At 36.3% G+C, this 20754-nt stretch overlaps 1 protein-coding gene across 4 annotated transcripts in view; it reads left to right on the top strand.

The window, feature by feature from the left end:
- Positions 1-20754, top strand: part of CRB1 (crumbs cell polarity complex component 1) — a 277370-nt gene that overhangs the window by 117264 nt on the left and 139352 nt on the right. For all 4 annotated transcript variants that reach the window (XM_031003564.3, XM_055378481.1, XM_004028096.4 and 1 more), the window contains exon 2: positions 9749-10330. In XM_031003564.3, coding sequence (XP_030859424.2) covers positions 9749-10330 — 582 coding nt within the window. The remainder of the gene's footprint in view (positions 1-9748; positions 10331-20754) is intronic.

Genomic DNA, 20754 nt, shown 5'->3' with positions numbered 1-20754 from the left:
AAGTACTATCACAAGGGAATATTATTCAGTCATAAAACAATAAAATACTGTCATTTCCAGGAACATGGATGAACCTGGACGACATTATGTTAAGTAAAATAAGTCAGGCTTGGGAAGACAGTGCATGATCTCACTCACATGTGGAATCTAAAAAGTTGTTCTCGTGGAAGTAGACAGTGGAACAGTAGTTGCCACAAGATAGGGAGGTTAGGGAACAAGTGGGGATAGGAGAGATTGGCCAATGGGTGCAAAGTTACAGTTACACAGGAGGATAAGTTCTGGTGTTCTGTTGAATAGCAGGATGACTAGAGTTAACAACAATGTATTATATGTTCCAAAGAGAAGTTTTTGAACTCATTACAAGCAAATGATAAATGTTATCAGAAATTGACTTTTTAAATATGAGACTGTAATAGGACCTGATAATATCTTCTAATAAATGAATATAGGAAAATCACCTTGACTTACACTAAAAAAGACAATATTAAACAAAGGTATATTATTGGGAAATTCTCTAAAATGCTCAATGATGGCTTTAAAAATAGAATTTTGGGGGGCTGAGGTGGGCAAATCATGAGGTCAGGAGTTTGAGACCAGCCTGGCCAACATAGTGAAACCCTGTCTCTACTAAAAATACAAAAAAAAAAAAAAAATTAGCCGGACGTGGTGGCGGGTGCCTGTAGTCCCAGCTACTTGGGAGGCTGAGGCAGGAGAATTGCCTGAACCTGGGAGGCAGAGGTTGCAATGAGCTGAGATCATGCCACTACACTACACTGCAGCCTGGGTGACAGAGTGAGACTCCATCTCAAAAAAAAAAAAAAAAAAAAAGGAGAATATTTTTTAAATATTCTCCTATTTGAAAATAGAATTTCTTAATACTTTTGAGTTCAAACAATGGAAATAAAGAGATTTGGTCACCAATTTAAAAACTAGTTTGTCTGTGTAATTACAATTTCTTTTCTCTCTGAGTGTAAACAAAATATTTAGGATCAGTTTATTGCTTGTAATGTGTCATCATTTCTCTCTTTCTTTTTCTTTTCTCACCCATTTACTTGTTTACTCTTTTTTCCCCTGTGTTTCCAGCAACATAGGAGGATTTAGAAACAAAACTGTCTTGGGCAGAGGGAGATGATGGCAAATGGATGAAAAACTGGCTTCTTGTCTTTTGGTGGTTACTATAGCAATAATCATGATGGGAGATTTTTAGCCGCAAGTGGTTTCTATAACAACATGATAGGGTGCTTTAGAAATAGACCTGAGGTAAACAGATTCTTTAAGGGCCTCTTAACCCCTTTTAGCCCACAGAATTAGCATCCTCTTGGAGGATGAATATTAGTTGGCTTATTTGATGAAACGCTTAAAATCTTGCTTTTGTTTTGTAAAGATTAAATGGTTAATTATTCTATAAAGACCTGGCCTTAGCCAATCAGCTCTTAGGCTCCTTCACTTCAGGAAATAATTGATAGCATCCCTACTTTATTTCTGCACAGGAAATTCAAATAGTCTTAAAGATATGCATTTCATAGTATTCACCAAAAATTAGAAAACCATAAATAGTCCTCGTGAGAAAGTGTGTTCACTCTGACATAGACCACTCAAGGGCTCTTGCTTTACTAATACTTCATATACACTATGATTTCACCTATTGGGCTCCCTGACAGGTGGAGCTTTTCCTACTCTAACTAATGGAGTCTGAATACTCATCCTTTATTAGGCTATTCAGTGTGCTCCAGAATAGACCTGGTCCCTATTGAGTTATAATTCACTAGGTATTACATGGGGAAGTTTAGTAATTTTTTGAATTTATTAAATTTTAGTATCATAAAAACTGACATAGAAAAAAGCAAAGGCCTCCATTTCATACATAAGCATCCTTCAGGAGCCCTTATAAGTGAAAGATCAAGGGGAATTTATGACAGGAATGTGGTACAGGAGTAGATGGTGGTAGGCAGGCAATAATTTTTCAAGAGAAAGAAAGACGGAAGGCTTAAATTTAGTTAAGTAGTTAAACAGAGGAAGATGGGGATCAAGTTTGACTGGTTGACTTTAATAGTGAGTTATTGATTATCTACTCTATGTTGTACACTATAGGTATATACAGTGTTGAATAGTATATGGGATTTATTTTAAAAACTAAATTATCATATCAAGTAAAGCAATCTTACTAAACTATTAATTAAATTAATTGATTTGAAGTGGCCATATATTTACAAGAATGATTTCATTTATGGTATGATGTCTCATGCATTTTCTACAGTAGAGCTATCCTTATACTTTTATTCTTTTCTATTCAGTTAAGCTGCCAATGCAAAACATCAGATATTCTCTTTCAAATCTCAGAAGGATGTCAGCAACCATGCATCTCCTTCTCTCTGATTTCAAACAGTACAAGCTATTCTCATTTCCCTGGTGTTTTGTGCTCAGCAATGAAGCCTCGGAATTCATTACATAATCACTTGCCATAGCCTTCTGGGGTAGAGTTTGCCAAATGGATCCCTGGGAGATCAAGACCCATTCTCCATGTGTGCCATAGGGCTATGCACATGAGCTGAGGCATGTCTGTATTCACCAAGGCCCTGCTCAGAACAGCATGTGCCAGAATACACTGGGCAAGGAGCCATTCATAAATTCTTGAAAAATCTTATCCAGACCAAAGGCACAATGGCATTGCAGTTGTTGTGCTCATTGCCATGGGGCTTTTAGCTGAATAAAAAGAAAATAAAAAATATATTCATGATGACTTCCAAGTTATCCAGTAACCACAGTAACCTGGGTTTTCCCCAAATTTGGTCCACAACTTTGAGTCACCTGACAGAAACAAATCATTCTGTCTTTGTTCAAGCATAGTGAGCCATAGAGTGAGTGAAACAAATTTCCCTGGGATAAAACCAATGAATCAGCAAAGCAAACAATCATCATATATTTATTTTACTATTAGAAGGTGGTATTCAAAATGTCATCAAAACCAAATACATACCTCATACATACAGGCATACTGAAAAGCATATATTATAGTTCCTGAACTTAAAGAGTTTGTTTGCTAATTGTAAGGACAAGTCTTCATATATGGCATGAAGAACACTTTAGGTTGCATATAGATAAGTGTTCAATTGTATCTTAACAATAATAAATTCTGTGGCTGCTCAGGCCAGGAGCTCAAGGGGTATGTAAAAAATATGAGGAGGATTAATGGGAAAAGTACACCTTGCATTGGACTTCTCACAATTTGAATATACATCACAGTTAAACTCTCAGAAAGTATTTTGAGATATTTTTATTCATGGCTACTATAAGAAGAATGTCATAAAGAAGATAATTTAAATTCTGGAGGAATAATGTCTTACTCATAACCACAGATTATTTTTCTAGACTTTAGTTCTCTGTACAAAAATGCGAGAAAACTGTTGAGAGCTGCACTATCCAACACAGTAGCCATTAATCACATATGGCTTTTGAGCACTTGAAATGTGACTAAAATTAAGTGTGCTAGAAGTGTAAAATACACAAAGGATTTCAAAGGCTTAATGTTAAAAAGTGTAAATATTTCATTAATAATTTTTACACTGGCCAGGTATGGTGGCTCATGCCTGTAATCCCAGCACATTGGGGGGCCGAGGTAGACAGATCACTTGAAACCAGGAGTTCGAGACAAGCCCCATCTCTACTAAAAATAGAAAAACTTAGCTGGGCATGGTGGCACATCCCTGGAATCCCAGCTACTCAGGAGGCTGAGGCATGAGAATACCTTGAACCCAGGAGGCAGAGGTTGCAGTGAGCCAAGATCACACCACTACACTCCAGCCTGGGTGACAGAGTGAGACTCTGTCTCAAATAACAATAATAATAATAATAATAATAATAATTTTTATACCAATTACATATTTAAATATAATGCTTTATATATATTTGGTTAAATATTTAAAATTAATTTGCCTGTTTGTTTTTCGTTGTTAACATGGTTACGGAAGACTTAACATTCCATATGTAGCTCACATTATACTTCCATTAGACAGCACTGGTATAGATGCTTGCTATTTAAGTGTAGTATGTGGACCAACAGCATCAGTATTACTTAGGAGCTTATCATAAATGCCAAGTCTGAGGCCCCACTCCTCCTGACTCTGCAAGGTTAACAAGATCCTCAGCAGTTCATATGAACATTAATGTTTAGAAAATGCTGATCTAGATAATGTTTTAGATGTTTCTTTTTATGACTCTGTCTTCCTTTTCATTTGGATATTTTTCAAATAAATATTTTACAGTCTGGGCATCCTGACCTAGCACATATTAGATGCATAAACTTGGGGAAGTTATCTGACATTCCTGAAACTCAATTCCATATTTATAAAATGGATGTAATACCTCCAATCCCATAATTTTTCTATAGGGGTTAAATGAAACACAAGAGTTATGAAAGGAACCAATAAATTGGAGAAATTTTTATAATATCAAAAATAACATTGAAAAATTAGATTATTCTAATTATTTTCATTCTTATATTGATTGCCAATACTATTTTGACGTACAGTGGAATGAACTAGAGTTCGAAGGGCTGTTTTCATTTATTTTACAAATGTCACTTTTTTAACATTAATTGTGTATAATAAAACTTAGCACACTGGTAAGTCTCTAGTAGAGATATTAAAACTTTTGGATCTGCTTTTAGAACAAAAGTGTTGTGTAGCTAAATTTTCCTGCACCATCATTATATAATTGACATTGAAATTATATCTGTTCGTTGATCGATTCTGCAAAACATGGCTTTATGGAGCGGGAAAAAACTTTTTCGTCTTTGTTCAGAACATTTTTAGCTTTACTGTGAGAATTTCAATTTGCTAGAGGCAAAGAAACTAGTAAAATATGTCTATTCCATAGTAAAAGGGGTCATTCAAAAGCCTGTCCTTATTAAAATATACATTGATTATAATAAGGTCAGTGATTTCAGGCCTGATTAGCTTTAAATAAATGTAATGTCAAAGGAATATAATTAGATCCTCATTAAAATTTTTCATGATTGACAGTGAGTAAAAATGACCTTCACAACTTGCATCATTTAGTCATGTTCTAAGGATGACAAAGGGCAGGGCATCTTCTCTGAGGTAAATGTGTATGATTGCAGCCTGAGGCACAGGCATTTGGTCCCTTACCCTACCTAACCCTAACGCCCAAGACCTGATCCAAGCCAGACCCTGTGCTTAGGTGTGTAGGCTGTGTAAAGGACCCAGAAGCTTTGATTCTCATGGGGATGCTTTGAGAGAAAAAGAAACCTTTGAACCGGCAGGACCTGATTTCATCTGTGATGATGCTGATGATCAGAAATTATATATAAAAGCAAATAGCAACGTGCCTATCAGATACAGGGGATTTAAAATATGTTGACAGAAAACTTTCTCAGTGAGGCCACTGACCTTCTAAAGAGGGGCTAATAGTAGAATAGGGATATTAAGATACAGGTGATGTCAATGAATTTTGGCCAAAACCAATCTTACCTGGAGTAAGAAAGTCGTGTTTCAAGGAGTTTGCCTGAGTATTAATTGTGGTTGATGATGATGGGAACCTGCCCTGATTATTAGGTATGATTCTAAGAGAATGTGTGCTGGTGCTAAGCTTGCATTTCTTAGAACCCCCAAAACTCTCTTTGCAATATTATATAGTTTCATTTTCTTGAACTTATTCATTTGTTAAATATGCATTTACTAACCACCAACTATGTACATGGCACTCTGCTAGTCAGTAGACAAATAATAAGATATATGTACTTTGGACCCTGCATTGAAAGAAAAAGCAAATAATGTTTTTTAAAAAACTACTTTATGCTTGATTGTTATAAGGAACTTTATGTATGTTATCTCTTTTATTCCTAATAATAATAAGAACAAGGATGATTGATAATGCTCACTCTGTGCCAAGCCCTGTTAGGCATTTTATGTTCATTAATTTAACCCTTTATAACAACTCTATGAGATAGGTGCCATTTTTACAAAAATGGAAACTGAGGCAGAGCGATGTTATCTTGATAAAACTCATAGACTTAGTAAGTGGCAGAGCCAGGATTTAAACCCAGGCACCAAACTTCATGCGCTTATCCACTATATATATGGCTCCGCATCATTTTCTTTAGTAATCAGGCTCAGTGAAAATGTTTTTTCTTAAAGTCACAGAGATGGTAAATACTAGAACCAAAATTTAAATCTCTGTCTACCATAAAAATGTCCTCTTCTCACTATATTAAATTGGCCTCAATTTAGTATTTAAGACAACGTATACAGTAGGAATACAAAGGAAAAATGGTCTTAAAGGAGCCGATCTACTTATTTTAACTGCTCCATGTGGATTCTATCACGCAGTACATCAAAGTAAGTGATTTAACCAATCATTTGTTCTGCTTGATTTTATCAAAAGAGGTCAAAGTAAGAATTTCACAGCAAGGCTTAAATGAAAATTCAGGTTTCCTTGCTCACTCATTCATTATTCAACAAATTTCTATTGACTGCTTTACCATGTGCAAGCCATTTTGGCTATGTCCTGATTAAAGATGTGCCCCTCCTGCACCGCCTCCCTCCCCACCCCAATCCTGGAACTAAATTTCATTCTCTGCAGAAAGCCAGGCTAAAGAGAATTCAGCAAACTGCTTTATTCCCATAAATTGGCATTCTTAGACCTGGAAATTTTGAGTTCTATCTCCAGTAGCATTGTTTATACCTTCTATTTCATTCTGATTACATTTCATTAGCAAAACATAGCAAATGTTTATTAAATCGTCAGTCTTCTAGGTGAAACAATGTAAGACACCATTCATTTTATTTTTTGGAAATATCAAATTTTATGTTCACAATTCCTCTATTCTACTCTGATTATTTAGGTAAAATTAGGTTAAATATAGATAACTATAGAATTACAATAAAAAAAACTGTGCCTTTACATGTTTGGAAAATTACTCAATTTTTTTCAAATAACACCAACCATATATATTGAAAAAAACATTATTCCATACCACAGGTGACATATTCTTTTCCTATCCCTAGCAGCGACTTCCCCAAGTCCCTGCCTGTCTCAACAGTTTGAGGAAAAAAAACACCAGAAATATACATGTTCCAAAACAATGAATAAATTCCCGAATAACTTTATATATATTAGTGAGGATACAATGAGGAGTGTTTATCTAGCTAAATATGAGGCATATTAAAAATTGCTACTTTAACCCAGATATGAGCAATAATAGTTCTATCTACGCCTCCTTCCTTTCCTTCTGCTGACAAAGGATACATTTAATTCTTGATGTTAATATCAGTTAAAATGAGATCTAGAGACAGATATAATTAGAGAGCTAGGGAGAGAATTAAGTTAGTAAATCTTAAGAAAAGACTGAGTATACTGATGATAAGAGGATATTTAAATAGAATTTTGAAAAAGATCAAGGATCAATAATTATACATTTAAATATACATATATGTGTGCGTATACATATGCATAGTTTTACATAAAGAAACTATTAAAGTAAGAGCGATGGCTTTGACAGTTAATACTCAAGAAATATTTACTGAGCACTTGTTATAAATAAATAGATATGGAGCACAATACAAAGATACAGCAGATGCTCTGAACAATTAAGTCCTTATCACAACTCAAATTCCATAGCTAGCATTTTGCTGAGCCAAGAATTTAAATGGTACTTGAAATTTATAGAGGCCGGGGACTGTGGCTGAAGCCTGTAATCCTAGCACTTTGGGAGGCCTGGATGGCTGAGGCGGGCAGATTGTCTGAGCTCAGGAGTTCGAGACCACCCTGGCGGCAACATGGTGAAACCCCCATCTCTACTAAAATACAAAAAATTAACCAGGCATGGTGGTGGGCTTCTGTCATCCCAGCTCTTTGGGAGGCTGAGGCAGGAGAATCACTTGAGCCTGGGAGATGGAGGTTGCAGTGAGCTGAGATCATGCTACTGTACTCCAGCCTGGGCGACAGAGAAAGACTCTGTCTCAAAATAATAATAATAATAAATAATTTAAAAATGTATAATCAGATGTTAAATATTTTCTTGCAAAAAACAAGGGAGCTGGGGAACAGAACCTTTTTAATTCAATGTCATGATTATCTTTGTCCGATCCTGACCATTCCCAGGTAATTTACAGGAAGGGCATAGTTGGCATCTTGAATTAGTCCATTGTTAGGCTTTCTATGTAAGGGTACTCATGTTTTTTTTGTTTGTTTATTTTGTTTCATTCTCTTTCTTAAAATAAAATTCCTTCGGTGAAAATTATTAGTGACTTGTACCTTTTTAATTATTTTTATTGCTATGTTTTGTACTTGTTCAGTAAATTTTCTATTAAGAACTCAAAACTATTTCTCAACATCTTATAAAGGTAAGAGCTAGCATTTACCAAACACTTACGATGTGTCTGCAAAGCATTTAAATTTAGTGACTTAATTCTCACACACCAAAAAAAAAAAAAAAAAAAACAGAAACCAAGGCTGGGAGAGGCAGAGCAGGCCTGGTACCCGTCTGTTGCCCCTTCCCACTGTATTATCCTGACTCGCTGGTAAATCTCCTATGATTGCTAAATAGAAAAGTCAGTGAAAAGGTTGATAATAAAAACCACTGAATACAACTTTCAGATTCTTGATTGATGATTTTAAATTAGAGAATTACCTGTTTCATAGAAAAGTGCAATAGAACTATCAAGGACAAAGGAATAAATACTACTTACAATAGAGAAATTAACATGCTCTTCCCTGAAAGTCTTGCACCTTGCACTGTTTCATTGCTCTAAATAAACATACTCGGCCTCATAATGAAACTAAATTACCAATATGGCTATTTTCCAAGTCAATTTAATTATTAGAAAATACATACACACAGATGCATACACACACACACAAGAAATATATTTACTGTTATTTGGGTCTTCATCTTCCTTAAAACTGGTCAAATTTGTTTTTACTTCTCAGCAGACAAAAAACCTTTATTTTAGCACTAGAAATACTTAATGCAAATATAGAAATAATTGCTTATAGTAACTATATAAAATATTTTCTTTTCTCTTGTGCAGAGGTTTTCAAATTGCTGGTCTCAAACCCTAGCTCCTTGGAGGTGTCTCTAGGGGAGGCGGGAGACTGGTCTGACTGGGCTGCAAGGGACCTTCTCCTGCTTCGACCTGAGCAGATCTGCTTTCCAATTTTGTACATTGGGATTCCTCATGACATTTTCCTTGAAGGAATTCTGCTGCTCTTAAAAAGAAAAGAGAAAGGAAAAGGGAAAACAAAAAGTCTGAAACTCACAGTGGTAGAATTTCTTAAAACAGCCAGTAGATGGCAAACTTTACTGCAAGGAAACAATTTTGCAGCCTATATAATTTGGTCTGAAAATAGCAATTAAACTCTACATCCGGTAAAATTTACTATCCTGTATATAAGTCTTCTGTTAAACCAGGAAACAAAATTCTCTATGGTACTTTCTCTGGGAACTAAATTTCAATTATAATTTAAAATATCCTATAACTTCTTTCTGTGTCCATTTAAGTCTTGCTCTGAAGGTATTATCACTATGAAAATTATTGCATTGTTCACTGAAAGTACATACAATGTGCTAGGTATAGTAATGTAGATGACGTAGTTTTTTCATTAGGATGCACCCAACTATGTATTTTATTAATGAGTTTGGTTGAGGCAGCACAAAGGTCACAAAGAAAGATTTTTAACTTTGTCCTCATTTATAAATTTAATCTTGTTACTTTTTATTTCCTTGTAGATTCCTTTTGCAATAAAAACAACACCAGGTGCCTCTCAAATTCTTGCCAAAACAATTCTACATGCAAAGATTTTTCAAAAGACAATGATTGTTCTTGTTCAGACACAGCCAATAATTTGGACAAAGACTGTGACAACATGAAAGACCCTTGCATCTCCAATCCCTGTCAAGGAAGTGCCACTTGTGTGAACACCCCAGGAGAAAGGAGTTTTCTGTGCAAATGTCCTCCTGGGTACAGTGGGACAATCTGTGAAACTACCATTGGTTCCTGTGGCAAGAACTCCTGCCAACATGGAGGTATTTGCCATCAGGACCCTATTTATCCTGTCTGCATCTGCCCTGCTGGATATGCTGGAAGATTCTGTGAGATAGATCACGATGAGTGTGCTTCCAGCCCTTGCCAAAATGGGGCCGTGTGCCAGGATGGAATTGATGGTTATTCCTGCTTCTGTGTCCCAGGATATCAAGGCAGACACTGCGACTTGGAAGTGGATGAATGTGCTTCAGATCCCTGCAAGAACGAGGCTACATGCCTCAATGAAATAGGAAGATATACTTGTATCTGTCCCCACAATTATTCTGGTAAGTGTGATCATATCTGAATCACAGGTGGTATAGTTAGCTCTTTCTAAGTGGCAGAAGCAGAGGTGACATTTTATTTTTCACACAATCATTTATGAAAATGGCCAAGTTCTTGACAGGAATCAATCACTAGATAGAAACTCCCTAAACTATTGAAAATCCACTGAATGCACTGAATTCTAAGTGGTTGCCTGCTGTCACTGTTGCTGTTTTAAGTGGAGCTCTACATGACTTAAAACTGGATTCAGTCTAGAATGAATGGGGTCCAAGAGAAGCTCAAGGGCAGTTCAGGTTTCCTCATCAGTGCATGTTCCTTTCATTCCAGTTCAAACCTGCTTTCTAATCCCCAAAGCCTGGCACTGCAACCTTCTGGGAAGGCAGTTTGGAAGTTGATGGGTTTCTAGTGCTGACTTGAGTATTATCAACAGATCAGTGGTAGTAAAGCTGATAGAGCATGGTATATCAGATAAACCACGATTTTTATTAAGAAAAAAAAGCCTGTTCTTGTTTTACGTCTTAGAGCAAGCAATTGTACCTCATATTTATCTATCTATTCTTTACAATGTTTCTGTTGATAGAATTTTATTTTAATAATAAAGTAACAAGTTGACAACTCATCATTACCAAGTTACATGCTATTCAGCCTCTTCACACTCAGTATTTATCCTCCCTATCCTTTTGAATCACTGTTACTGTTTTAGGTCAATTCTTCACGATGGCCACATTTCTTGCTTTGCTTTATTCTTTGGCTTTTCCATTTACTTGTAAGGGGGTAACTTACCTAGCCTATGCTTTCTCACATGCATTCATTCTAACTTCTGCTCACCACTTTCTTACAGTTCCTGACTCATATCTCTAAGACACCATTCACATTTTAATACCATGTTTTCCCTTAGCACTTGCCATTTTTGTACCTTCCTGAAAGCCTTCCTGAGGCTTTCAGCTTTTAAACTTGCCTTCTTCTCCCAACACTTTCACACTTAGTTCTTTATTTTGTCATTCTTTTTCCAAGTGTTAAGCAATATAACTATTTGGAAAATATTTCTCTTCAAAATTTGCACCAGAACCCTCCAGCATCATTTTACTTTTAAACATTCTAAAACTATATATTTTATAAAATAGACACATTCCTAGTTGCTCTAAAATGAAATTTTTGCCCTCTCCCTCCTCCTTTACATACAACCAGTCTTCAGAATCTGCTGTTTTGACATCTAAGATATGTTCCAAATTGAGCTCATCCGTTCTTTTCCTTGGTTAGGTTTATTTCAACTCTTGTGTGTACTACTACACAACCTCCCAGACGTCCTACTTATAGCTTCTACCTTCTCGAAGTTGTTCTGAACACTGCCTTTGAAATAACTTTTCTAAAATAGACCTATGCCGTAGTTCTGAAGAGCCTTGAGAGCTTCCCACTACACAGAGAATAATTTTAGCCTCTCCCTGAAAGCACTTCACAATTTGGGCCCATGACAGTGGCCATGTCCTCACACATTCCACCAAAGCCTTCTATTTCCTCTGATAAATCTTCTTCATTTCTTATACAAGTCATTTCCTTCCCCCGGAATGTCCTTCCTCACTTCACAATGTCTACTCTGAAGTTCTGCTACACTTTTTAAGACCTAGTTCAAATATCACCCAACACAAGAAGCGTTTCCAGGTTCCTTTCCAGCTGGAATAATAGTTCCACACTGCTGCAGTAATTATATTCATTATGTTTGTACTAGTTGACACCTGTATTAAAGAATCCCCTATAATTCTTTCCTATTTTACATATATCTATGTTTTTGCCCCCCCCCAAAATGTTAGTTTCTAAAGGACAGAGTATTGTTTTATATTTATTCTTTAATTCATCAATACTTTCTGAGTTTCTATTAGATGTCAGTTAGTGGATTAAGAAGAGGAGTCCTCAGCCAGGCGCGGTGGCTCACGCCTGTAATCCCAGCACTTTGGGAGGCCGAGGCGGGAGGATCACCAGGTCAGGAGATCGAGACTACTGTGAAATCCCGTCTCTACTAAAAATACAAAAAAATTAGCCGGGTTTGGTGGTGGGCGCCTGTAGTCCCAGCTACTCATGAACCCGGGAGGCAGAGCTTGCAGTGAGCCGAGATCGCGCCACTGCACTCCAGCCTGGGCGACACAGCCAGTCTCCGTCTCAAAAAAAAAAAAGAGGAGCCCTTTTCCTCCAAGAGCCTGACTCAGTATTTGTGAGTAATGGCTGCTTAATCAACTGTTACTAAATTGTTCTAAGTTTTACAATTCTTCCATATATTTCTGGGCACCCTTCCCCATCCTGAAACTCAGGTAAATGAATATTAAATAAGAATTCACTTTTTGTATTATTTTATGTATACTCTATGATGCTAGAATGCTTATGTCAAATGGAAAATTTTATCGTGACTTAATTATCAATACTATCTAAAAGTTATAGGAAATATTTTAAAAGCTTATAAAACAATAGTTGTATGAAAAGCTCCTTGTTTGTATGCCATACTGAGGTGTCTCTTTTCTTTGGTGAGAGTTATGGCAGGTGAATTTCAATATTTTTTAAATTTTTGAATAAAAATAAGAAATTTTTGTGGGGCTGGCTTGGAAGTGCTTTGTTTACAATGGTCACATTTAAAAATCAATACAGTTCATTAAGATAGTGTCTTCCATTTTCTGCTTCTATCTCAATATTGTGAATGGTGATTAAAAGGAATAGATATAAAATCAAATTAATGTTTCATTCATTTCAACGATAGTATTGTGTAATAGTCTTATATTTGTAAAAAAAACACAGCTTGAAAAACTATATTTTACAATGTATGTTTTTTAAATATCTTAATTAAATTGGATTTTAATGAATCCTTTCAGTCGTCTAAATTTAGGCATAAAAGATGGAAAGGGTGGCCAGGTGTGGTGGCTCACGCCTGTAATCCCAGCACTTTCGGAGGCTGAGGCCGGCAGATCACGAGGTCAGGAGATGGATACCATCCTGGCCAACATGGTGAAACCACATCTCTACTAAAAATACAAGTCCCAGCTACTGGGAGGCTGAGGCAGGAGAATTGCTTGAATTGGGGAGGCAGAGGTTGCAGTGAGCTGAGACTGTGCCATTGCACTCCAGCCTGAGCGACAGGGTGAGACCCTGTCTCAAAAAAACAAAAAAACAAAAAACAAAACAAAACAAAAAACAGCTAGAAAGAGTATATTCTAAATGTGAAATGTAGTCAAATTCCATCATAAGGCACTTCACCTTACAATGAATTCATTTATACTGTAGTTGTATCACATCCCTGCAGGGTCCAATGGGAATGAGTCCCCTTTTCTCACTATAACACTTAGGTCCACAATGAGTATGCTTTCCTTGTCAATCCCTGATATAATAGTGTTGTTCCCTATTTGACTTTATTCTTCCCTTGTTTTCTATGAAATCAGCTACATGTTATTATTTCACCCTTTCAAGTGACATATATAAAACTTTCTTGAAAACAGAATTTAAACGAGAGACTCATAAGGCAGATAAAAATCGGGTCTATTATTAGCTGGTTAGGCTTGTTCGGGTAAAAAAAATGCAGTCATAGGCTTGCTCACCAATCTCCTACACAAGTAGAATGGCCTGTGTTCTAGTAGCTCATCGGTGTTTCTCAGCCCTGACTACTCATTAGCAATTACCCAGGGAGCTCTGAAACAGAGGTGCTCAGACTCTACTTCCAGAGGGTCAAATTTAATTGATGAGTCTAATGTATAGCCAGGGCTGGCGGCCAAATATTAAGTTCATGTGAGCTTTATTTGGAAACTTTTCTTGCACCATACCATCATTTAGACACACAGGGAAGTGTGTTTATTTCATTGCTATCCCATGACCACCAGCATTTGTGGCAGCTCAGGCCAACTAACGAGAACCCCAAAGAAGGTCTGTAGAACCAAGGGAAAAGCCAAAGTTGAGAAGGAAAGAAAAAAGACCATCAGCAATCAGCATGGATGTGCTGGAGTGCTCTGCCTCAACTTAGACCTCCTGATGAATCCTGGAAACTGTATTACAATGACCTAGCTGCTGTGCACTACATCCAAATTTAGAGTGATCATAAAGAACTCCTCTTACAGAAAAAAACCTGTGTTCCTCTGAGCAGCAAAGTAAGAAAAGGTAATAAATTTTAAAAGGCAGAGAGGTAGAAGGGGAAAAAGAGCTGTAGCACATAGAGAGGGTTCACACTGCGTGAATTCTCCTCTGTGCACTCCATTATGCTTCATGGGCAGTGATTCATGAACTACAGAAATGGGCTCAGAGAGAGCCACTGAAGAGGCTGGTGAGAAACTGCTGTGCATAAGCAAAAACTCCAATTGAAGCTGAAAGTAAGTGGATGCAAACTTTTTTAATGAAAAGAATATTAGCTCTAAGCATGTGACTGCTTTTAGTTCAATTTTATGCAATGAATCATTTCATAATTGAGGCCTTCTTTAAAATTAGCCAGATTGATTAATGTACATTTTTCTCGTTCAGATGCCTGCAGTATGAGAAAAATAGGGCTGTAAGAGGACAGAGAAAGGCCAGTTCAATGTATGTTGAAGCAAATCAATGTAGAAAAATATCTTATTCCTCTATTACAAAATAGATCTTTGGTATAAAAATAATCTTTTGGGAAATAAGAAAATGCACTATATTCAATGTACTTTTCAACTATATGATGAATTTCCTTGCAGAAATAAAAATGTACAAAAATTCATTATATAGTGAAGGAAATGTATTTGTACTTACAGAGTAGTTAGAAGACTAGTTAGTTCATGGAGACTAGTTACGAGGCCATTGTGATAACCCAGGTGTAAGGTTTTAGGACCTGGCCTGGGAGAGTGGCCATGGGCATGAAAGGAAAGAGAAGGTATAATGTCTCTAGAAACAAGACTCACTTAACATTTATCAAGGTCAGAGTATTTTCAAACTTATTGTATCCAAGGAAAACTTGAAATCTCTGATATGAAACAAATGCATTAAAAGTTTAACTGGCATTGTCAACTTAATAAACTTACAATGTAGATCAATGGGTCTCAAGTGTTGGCATGCATCAGACTCACCTATACAGCTTATCAATAAAATACTGTTTTCAGTTCAACAGATCTGAGGTGGGGGTCCAAGAATATGCATTTAAAACAAGTTCCCATGTGATGCTGATGCTGTTAGTTTGGGGACTACACTTTGAGAACCACTGACATAGACAGTTATGTGGATTTCCATGTGACATCCTTGACTGTTATTTCACAAAGTCCATGAGGCAAGGAAACACAAATCAATAAAAGCAGGCTTTTATATAAAGCAATTACTGCTAGTAACACTTCTAGGTACTTGATGATATGATTTGAGTGATTGCCTCCTCCAAAACTCATGTGTTGGAGACATAATCACCAATGCAATAGTATTGGGAGGTGGGAACTAAGAGGAGGTATTTAGGCCATGAGGATGGAGCCTTCAGGAATGGATTAATACCATAATAAAAAGGGATTTTGGGAGTGGGTTCACCCCCTTCCACTCTTCTGCCATGTGAGGAACAATGTTCCTATCCTCTGGAGGATGCAGCCTTCACGGCACCATCTTGGATGTGGGGATTTACCAGACACCAAGCCCACTGGAACCTTGGTCTTGAACTTTTAAACATCCGGAGCTAAGAGAAATAAATTTCTGTCCTTTATAAATTACCCAGTCCTATATATTCTGTTATACCAGCACCAGATGGACTATAAGACACATGATATGGATTTTTTAAATATTTGTTGAATTCATTTAAATATTTGTTGAATTCATCATTAATTTATTCAACACATATATATTGAGTACCTCAATGAATTGGGCATTGTTCTATGTTCTGAAAATGAAAGCATAAAGAGAAGTGATGACAAAGTCTCTTACATTCTGCAAGGAAGAGATAGATGTCTATAAAACAAGTAATAGATACACTGTATATAGTAGGTTAGAAGGTAATAACTGCATGGAGAAAAGTAAAACAAAATAATGGTATTAGGGATTAACTTTAGGTAGAATGATCAAGAAAGTCTTCACTGAGAAGGTGACATGTGAATAAAGTTCTAAAGAGGAGAGGATGGGAACCAAGGAAATGTCTTGTGGAATAGCATTCCAGGCAGAGGAACAGCAGATGCAAAGGCCCTGAGGTAAAGAGTCCTTGCAATGTTTGAGGAGCAGCAATAAAGTTAGTGTGACTGGAGTGAAAGAGGAAGGAGATAGGTCAGAGCAATAATGAGGTCAGACTGTTTGGGACCTTGTAGGCCATTGTAAGGACTTTGGCTTTTACTTTAAGTGAGATGGGATGTTATTGGAGAGTTCTGAGCAGAGAACTGGAATGATTTGACTTACATTTTAACAAGGTCACTCTGCTTATTATGTTGAAGATACACTGCAGGGGGCGATAAGCATGGAATTCAAGTGTCTAAGGGAGGTTAATACAATAGTCCAAGAAAATCCACTCCTTGGGGGAGGGAAGAGTGAAAGAGACCTATCAAGTTTTTTGTTTGTTTTTGTTTTAATTTTTTTTTTAGATGGAGTCTCTCTCTGTTGCCTAGGCTGGAGTGCAGTGGTGCAATCTCGGCTCACTGCAACCTCCACCTCCCAGGTTCAAGCAATTCTCCTGCCTCAGCCTCCTTAGTAGCTGGGACTACAGGAGCGTGCCACCACACCCAGCTAATTTTTTGCATTTTTAGTAGAGATGGCATTTCACCATGTTAGCCAGGGTGGCCTCGATCTCAGGAGCCTGTGATCCGCCGCCTAGGCCTCCCAGAGTGGTGGGATTATAGGCATGAGCCACCTCGCCCGGCCCCTGTCAAGTTTTAACAGTAACTTTCTCCCCTCCCTGTTCCACCCTTAACATTTAAGATGGAAATTAACAAAGAAGGATCATGGATCATGCAAACAAAATGAAAGCATGCCTTTCTCTCTCTGCCTTCTATTGCCCTCTGATGGCAATGTCTAGATTATTCAGAACAAATCTGTCCTTTAGAATATTCTAGCAAGAATGCAGTCTTTCTTAGTAGCTTCTGTCCACCATATTGCCATGCAGTGTCTTTCACGTGCACAACTGCAACATATTTTACCTCCCTGGGTTACACGATGGTTACTCATGTAAAGTGTCCTATCAGCAGTTCTTTTACTTTTAATGATATTTCCTGTTCCTCTTGGGCCTTCTCCAATAGTCCTCATCCATGCGGATGCATAAGTCTAAGAGGTATGATGTAACTAACTGACACTGCCATTACAGTGGCACATATCAAAGACATAATTCGAATTTCAGTCGTTGTGGAGGTTTGAATCTGGGCTTGGTGTTCTATCTTTTCTAAATATATTTTGATCAACTAAATCACTTTGAAGGCATCTGTGGCAAATAATATAGATAATTTAATGGTCATGGGAAATAATTTGAGGAAAATAAAATATGTTATTAAATATAAGCTTATTTCATGAGAAATAATGTTATTATTATATCAAAGAAAAATGGTTGTTTTTATATGCGCTTAATTATGAAATTGATAATGTTTTATGGTGTCTTATAAAGAAAATTAAACACTTGTTCAGGCTTTTGCTCAGACCTAGAGTCATTTGAAGTAGTTTTTATGAAGAAATGAAGTTTCCAGGTTTTGACAAATGTTTGTTGAATGAGTGCACAAAATAACAAATATTCACTCAGCAAATATTTATATTTGCAATGCACTGGGCATTGTGTGGACTTCGGAGATGTAAAAGTGACTAAGATAAACTGTATTCCTGACAAAATGCTCACAAATTATTCTGGGATCAGGAATGTAAACAACAACTACCATCTGTCTATAAACATCATGCTGTGGAAGAACAAAGAAGGAAGCTGGTAATGTTGGTTGGAGTCAGGAAATGTTTCTAGGAAAAAAAAATGGCCTATGAGTAGAGCAAAAATGCACCCCTTTCAGAATGTAAAACTGAAACTTGTATCTTCTGCCTACATTTACTATTATTATTTGAACAATAATATGTTGAATATCAAGGGAGAAGGACTGCAGAGATATTTTGGAAAGGGGTTGCTATGATCTGAAAAGTTTGGTCCTTCCAAAATGTATATGTTGAAATGCTGTCCAAGGCGATGAAAAGGTGAGGCTTTTGAGAAGTAATTAGGTCATTGCGGGGAAGCTCTCATAAACAGGCTATGTGCCCTTATAAAAGAGGCCCAAGAGAGATCCCTCACCCCTTCTACCATGTGAGGACATAGAAAGAAATTATAATCTATGAGCCAGGACGACAGCTTTCTCTCTGACATGTGACTTCTATTTCTCCTAGTGCCTACCTAGTTATCAGCAGGGTGTGTGTGCCTGTCCAAATGCAAAGGGGATGAGCCAAAAAATATATAGTAATATAAAGAACGGATGTGGTGGAAAGACAAATTTGGAAGTAGAAGACAGGGATTCCAGGCTCAGCCTGGATGTTCTCTAGTGGTTTGGTACTGATAAATAACAATTATGAACTTCCATTTCCTCATTCTAACATTGGCATGGTAATACAACCTAACTCTTAGGGTCATGATGAGAATGAAATGGATTAACAAAAGTTTTTCCATAGACTATTTAGGCTATGAAAGAGTTCATTGCCAATATTTCTGTCTCTTAAAACATTGCTACTAATGAATACCTATGGTATCTAAACAATGTTTGCCTTTGTTTTTTACAGGTATCATTTTCTTATACTTGAATTGCATTCAAGTAATCTTATACCTGATTACTTGAAAGTATTATTTTTTGAATACTGTTAGAACCCAACTCAGGAATAGATTAACTGAAGTTCGGTCAAAATCTTTCTGCCACACTTATAAATTTAAAGTGTAATATTTTAATATGCGTAGGCAAGAATTCAACTTCTAAAATGGCCATATCATAAAATAAAGAACTAAGAAATTACTACTATTTTAACAATTTTATATATTTAGGAATAGTAATTATCCTAATGAAGAGAAACATAAGAAAGTAATTTGCTATGATTAAAACATAATTATGGAAGTATGAAAATATATAATGTTTAATGCTGATGTATTTAACATAAAATGAGAATATTGTAATTTTTCTATAATCTTTCAAAAAAACATAAAATTAAAGCATAAACCATTCATAAAAGTAGTGTATTTTTCAAACATAGCATCTTGGAGTCTCTGAAATGGGTTACTCCAGCTTTTAAAATTTGATATATATTTTGCTATTTTCATAATTCTTTTAAAAAGTGTGTGTGTATATATATGTATAAAATATAGAAAGTGTATGGGGAAAGTCATTCGTTTAACTTGGGAAAATAATATATTACTATCTTGTGGTAAATTTTATGACATTTATGATGCAAGTGAAGTGGGAGAAATGGCATACAGATGGATTTAGAGAAAAATGGCTGGAAAAGAGGAATGAAGAACGAGCTCACAGAATTAGAAGAAACTGTTCTCCAAACAGACAACTGTAATCATTAGATACAAGGAAGTAGGAGAATTTCCTCCCAATGCCCCACTCCTAGGGCTGACAAAGAGAAGACATTCTTTCTCTTCCTAGAATTAGTTTCAGCCTCCATGATATTCTGGGAAGATGGTTTTGAAACTGTCAAGAACATTCTTAAACTTTCACTGATGGTAAAATGGTACCAAAGAGGACACAATGTGAAAAGGATTGAGAAAACCTGAAAAAAATGTTTAATATGGAAACCACAGGTTATTACAGTTTTGTCTAGCAGTAAAGCAAAACTTGTAGAAACAAAAAGGATTATAATAGTCACAATAACAAAATAATAAAATATAATCAAATAGTTAAAATAATGACAAAGCATTAATAATATTTATAAAGACAAATTTTCTGTATCATCAGATTTAATACATCATCAGTCTTACATACATTTCAGATATCATTAAGAAAGAAAAATTATTTGGTTAAGTTGTAACAAGAGGCTAAGACACTGCCGATTGTAAAGTGCATCTCGGTTCTAGAGAGTTAAAAATGTGAGGGAGTAAAAAAGGAGTCAGAATTGACAAAATTCGGCAGTCCTTCAGAGATAGAATCCTGGGCTTGTAAAATCTGCTTTAAGTGAATGATTCAAAAAGAGAATTTTGTTATTTTTGGTGTCCTTAGGACAGGTGTGTCTAAATTCACAAGCCAGAAATCTCATTGGCTAAAACGCCAAAGATGTTCCCACTGAAAATAATAATTATCCACATTTAATCTCTTACAACATCTTGCTAAACATTGTTATGCTTATGTTATTAATCAGAGCAGGAAGTCATCCAGCCTCTCCTTATTGCTTTAGGATGTTAAACAGATTGACTATAATATCTAGGAGGAGAACTTACTGTAAATCTATCACTACAATGAAAACCGAATGCTACAGTTCCACATTGCTCTGATACTTGTGTCACCGACTTGCACTGATAACTGTTGTACTTGATATACAT

Source organism: Gorilla gorilla, chromosome 1, assembly GCF_029281585.2.
Source record: "Gorilla gorilla gorilla isolate KB3781 chromosome 1, NHGRI_mGorGor1-v2.1_pri, whole genome shotgun sequence".
Classification (NCBI taxonomy): domain Eukaryota; kingdom Metazoa; phylum Chordata; class Mammalia; order Primates; family Hominidae; genus Gorilla; species Gorilla gorilla.
The sequence above is the reverse complement of the archived record's forward strand: the minus strand, read 5'-3'. Positions and strand labels throughout refer to the sequence as shown.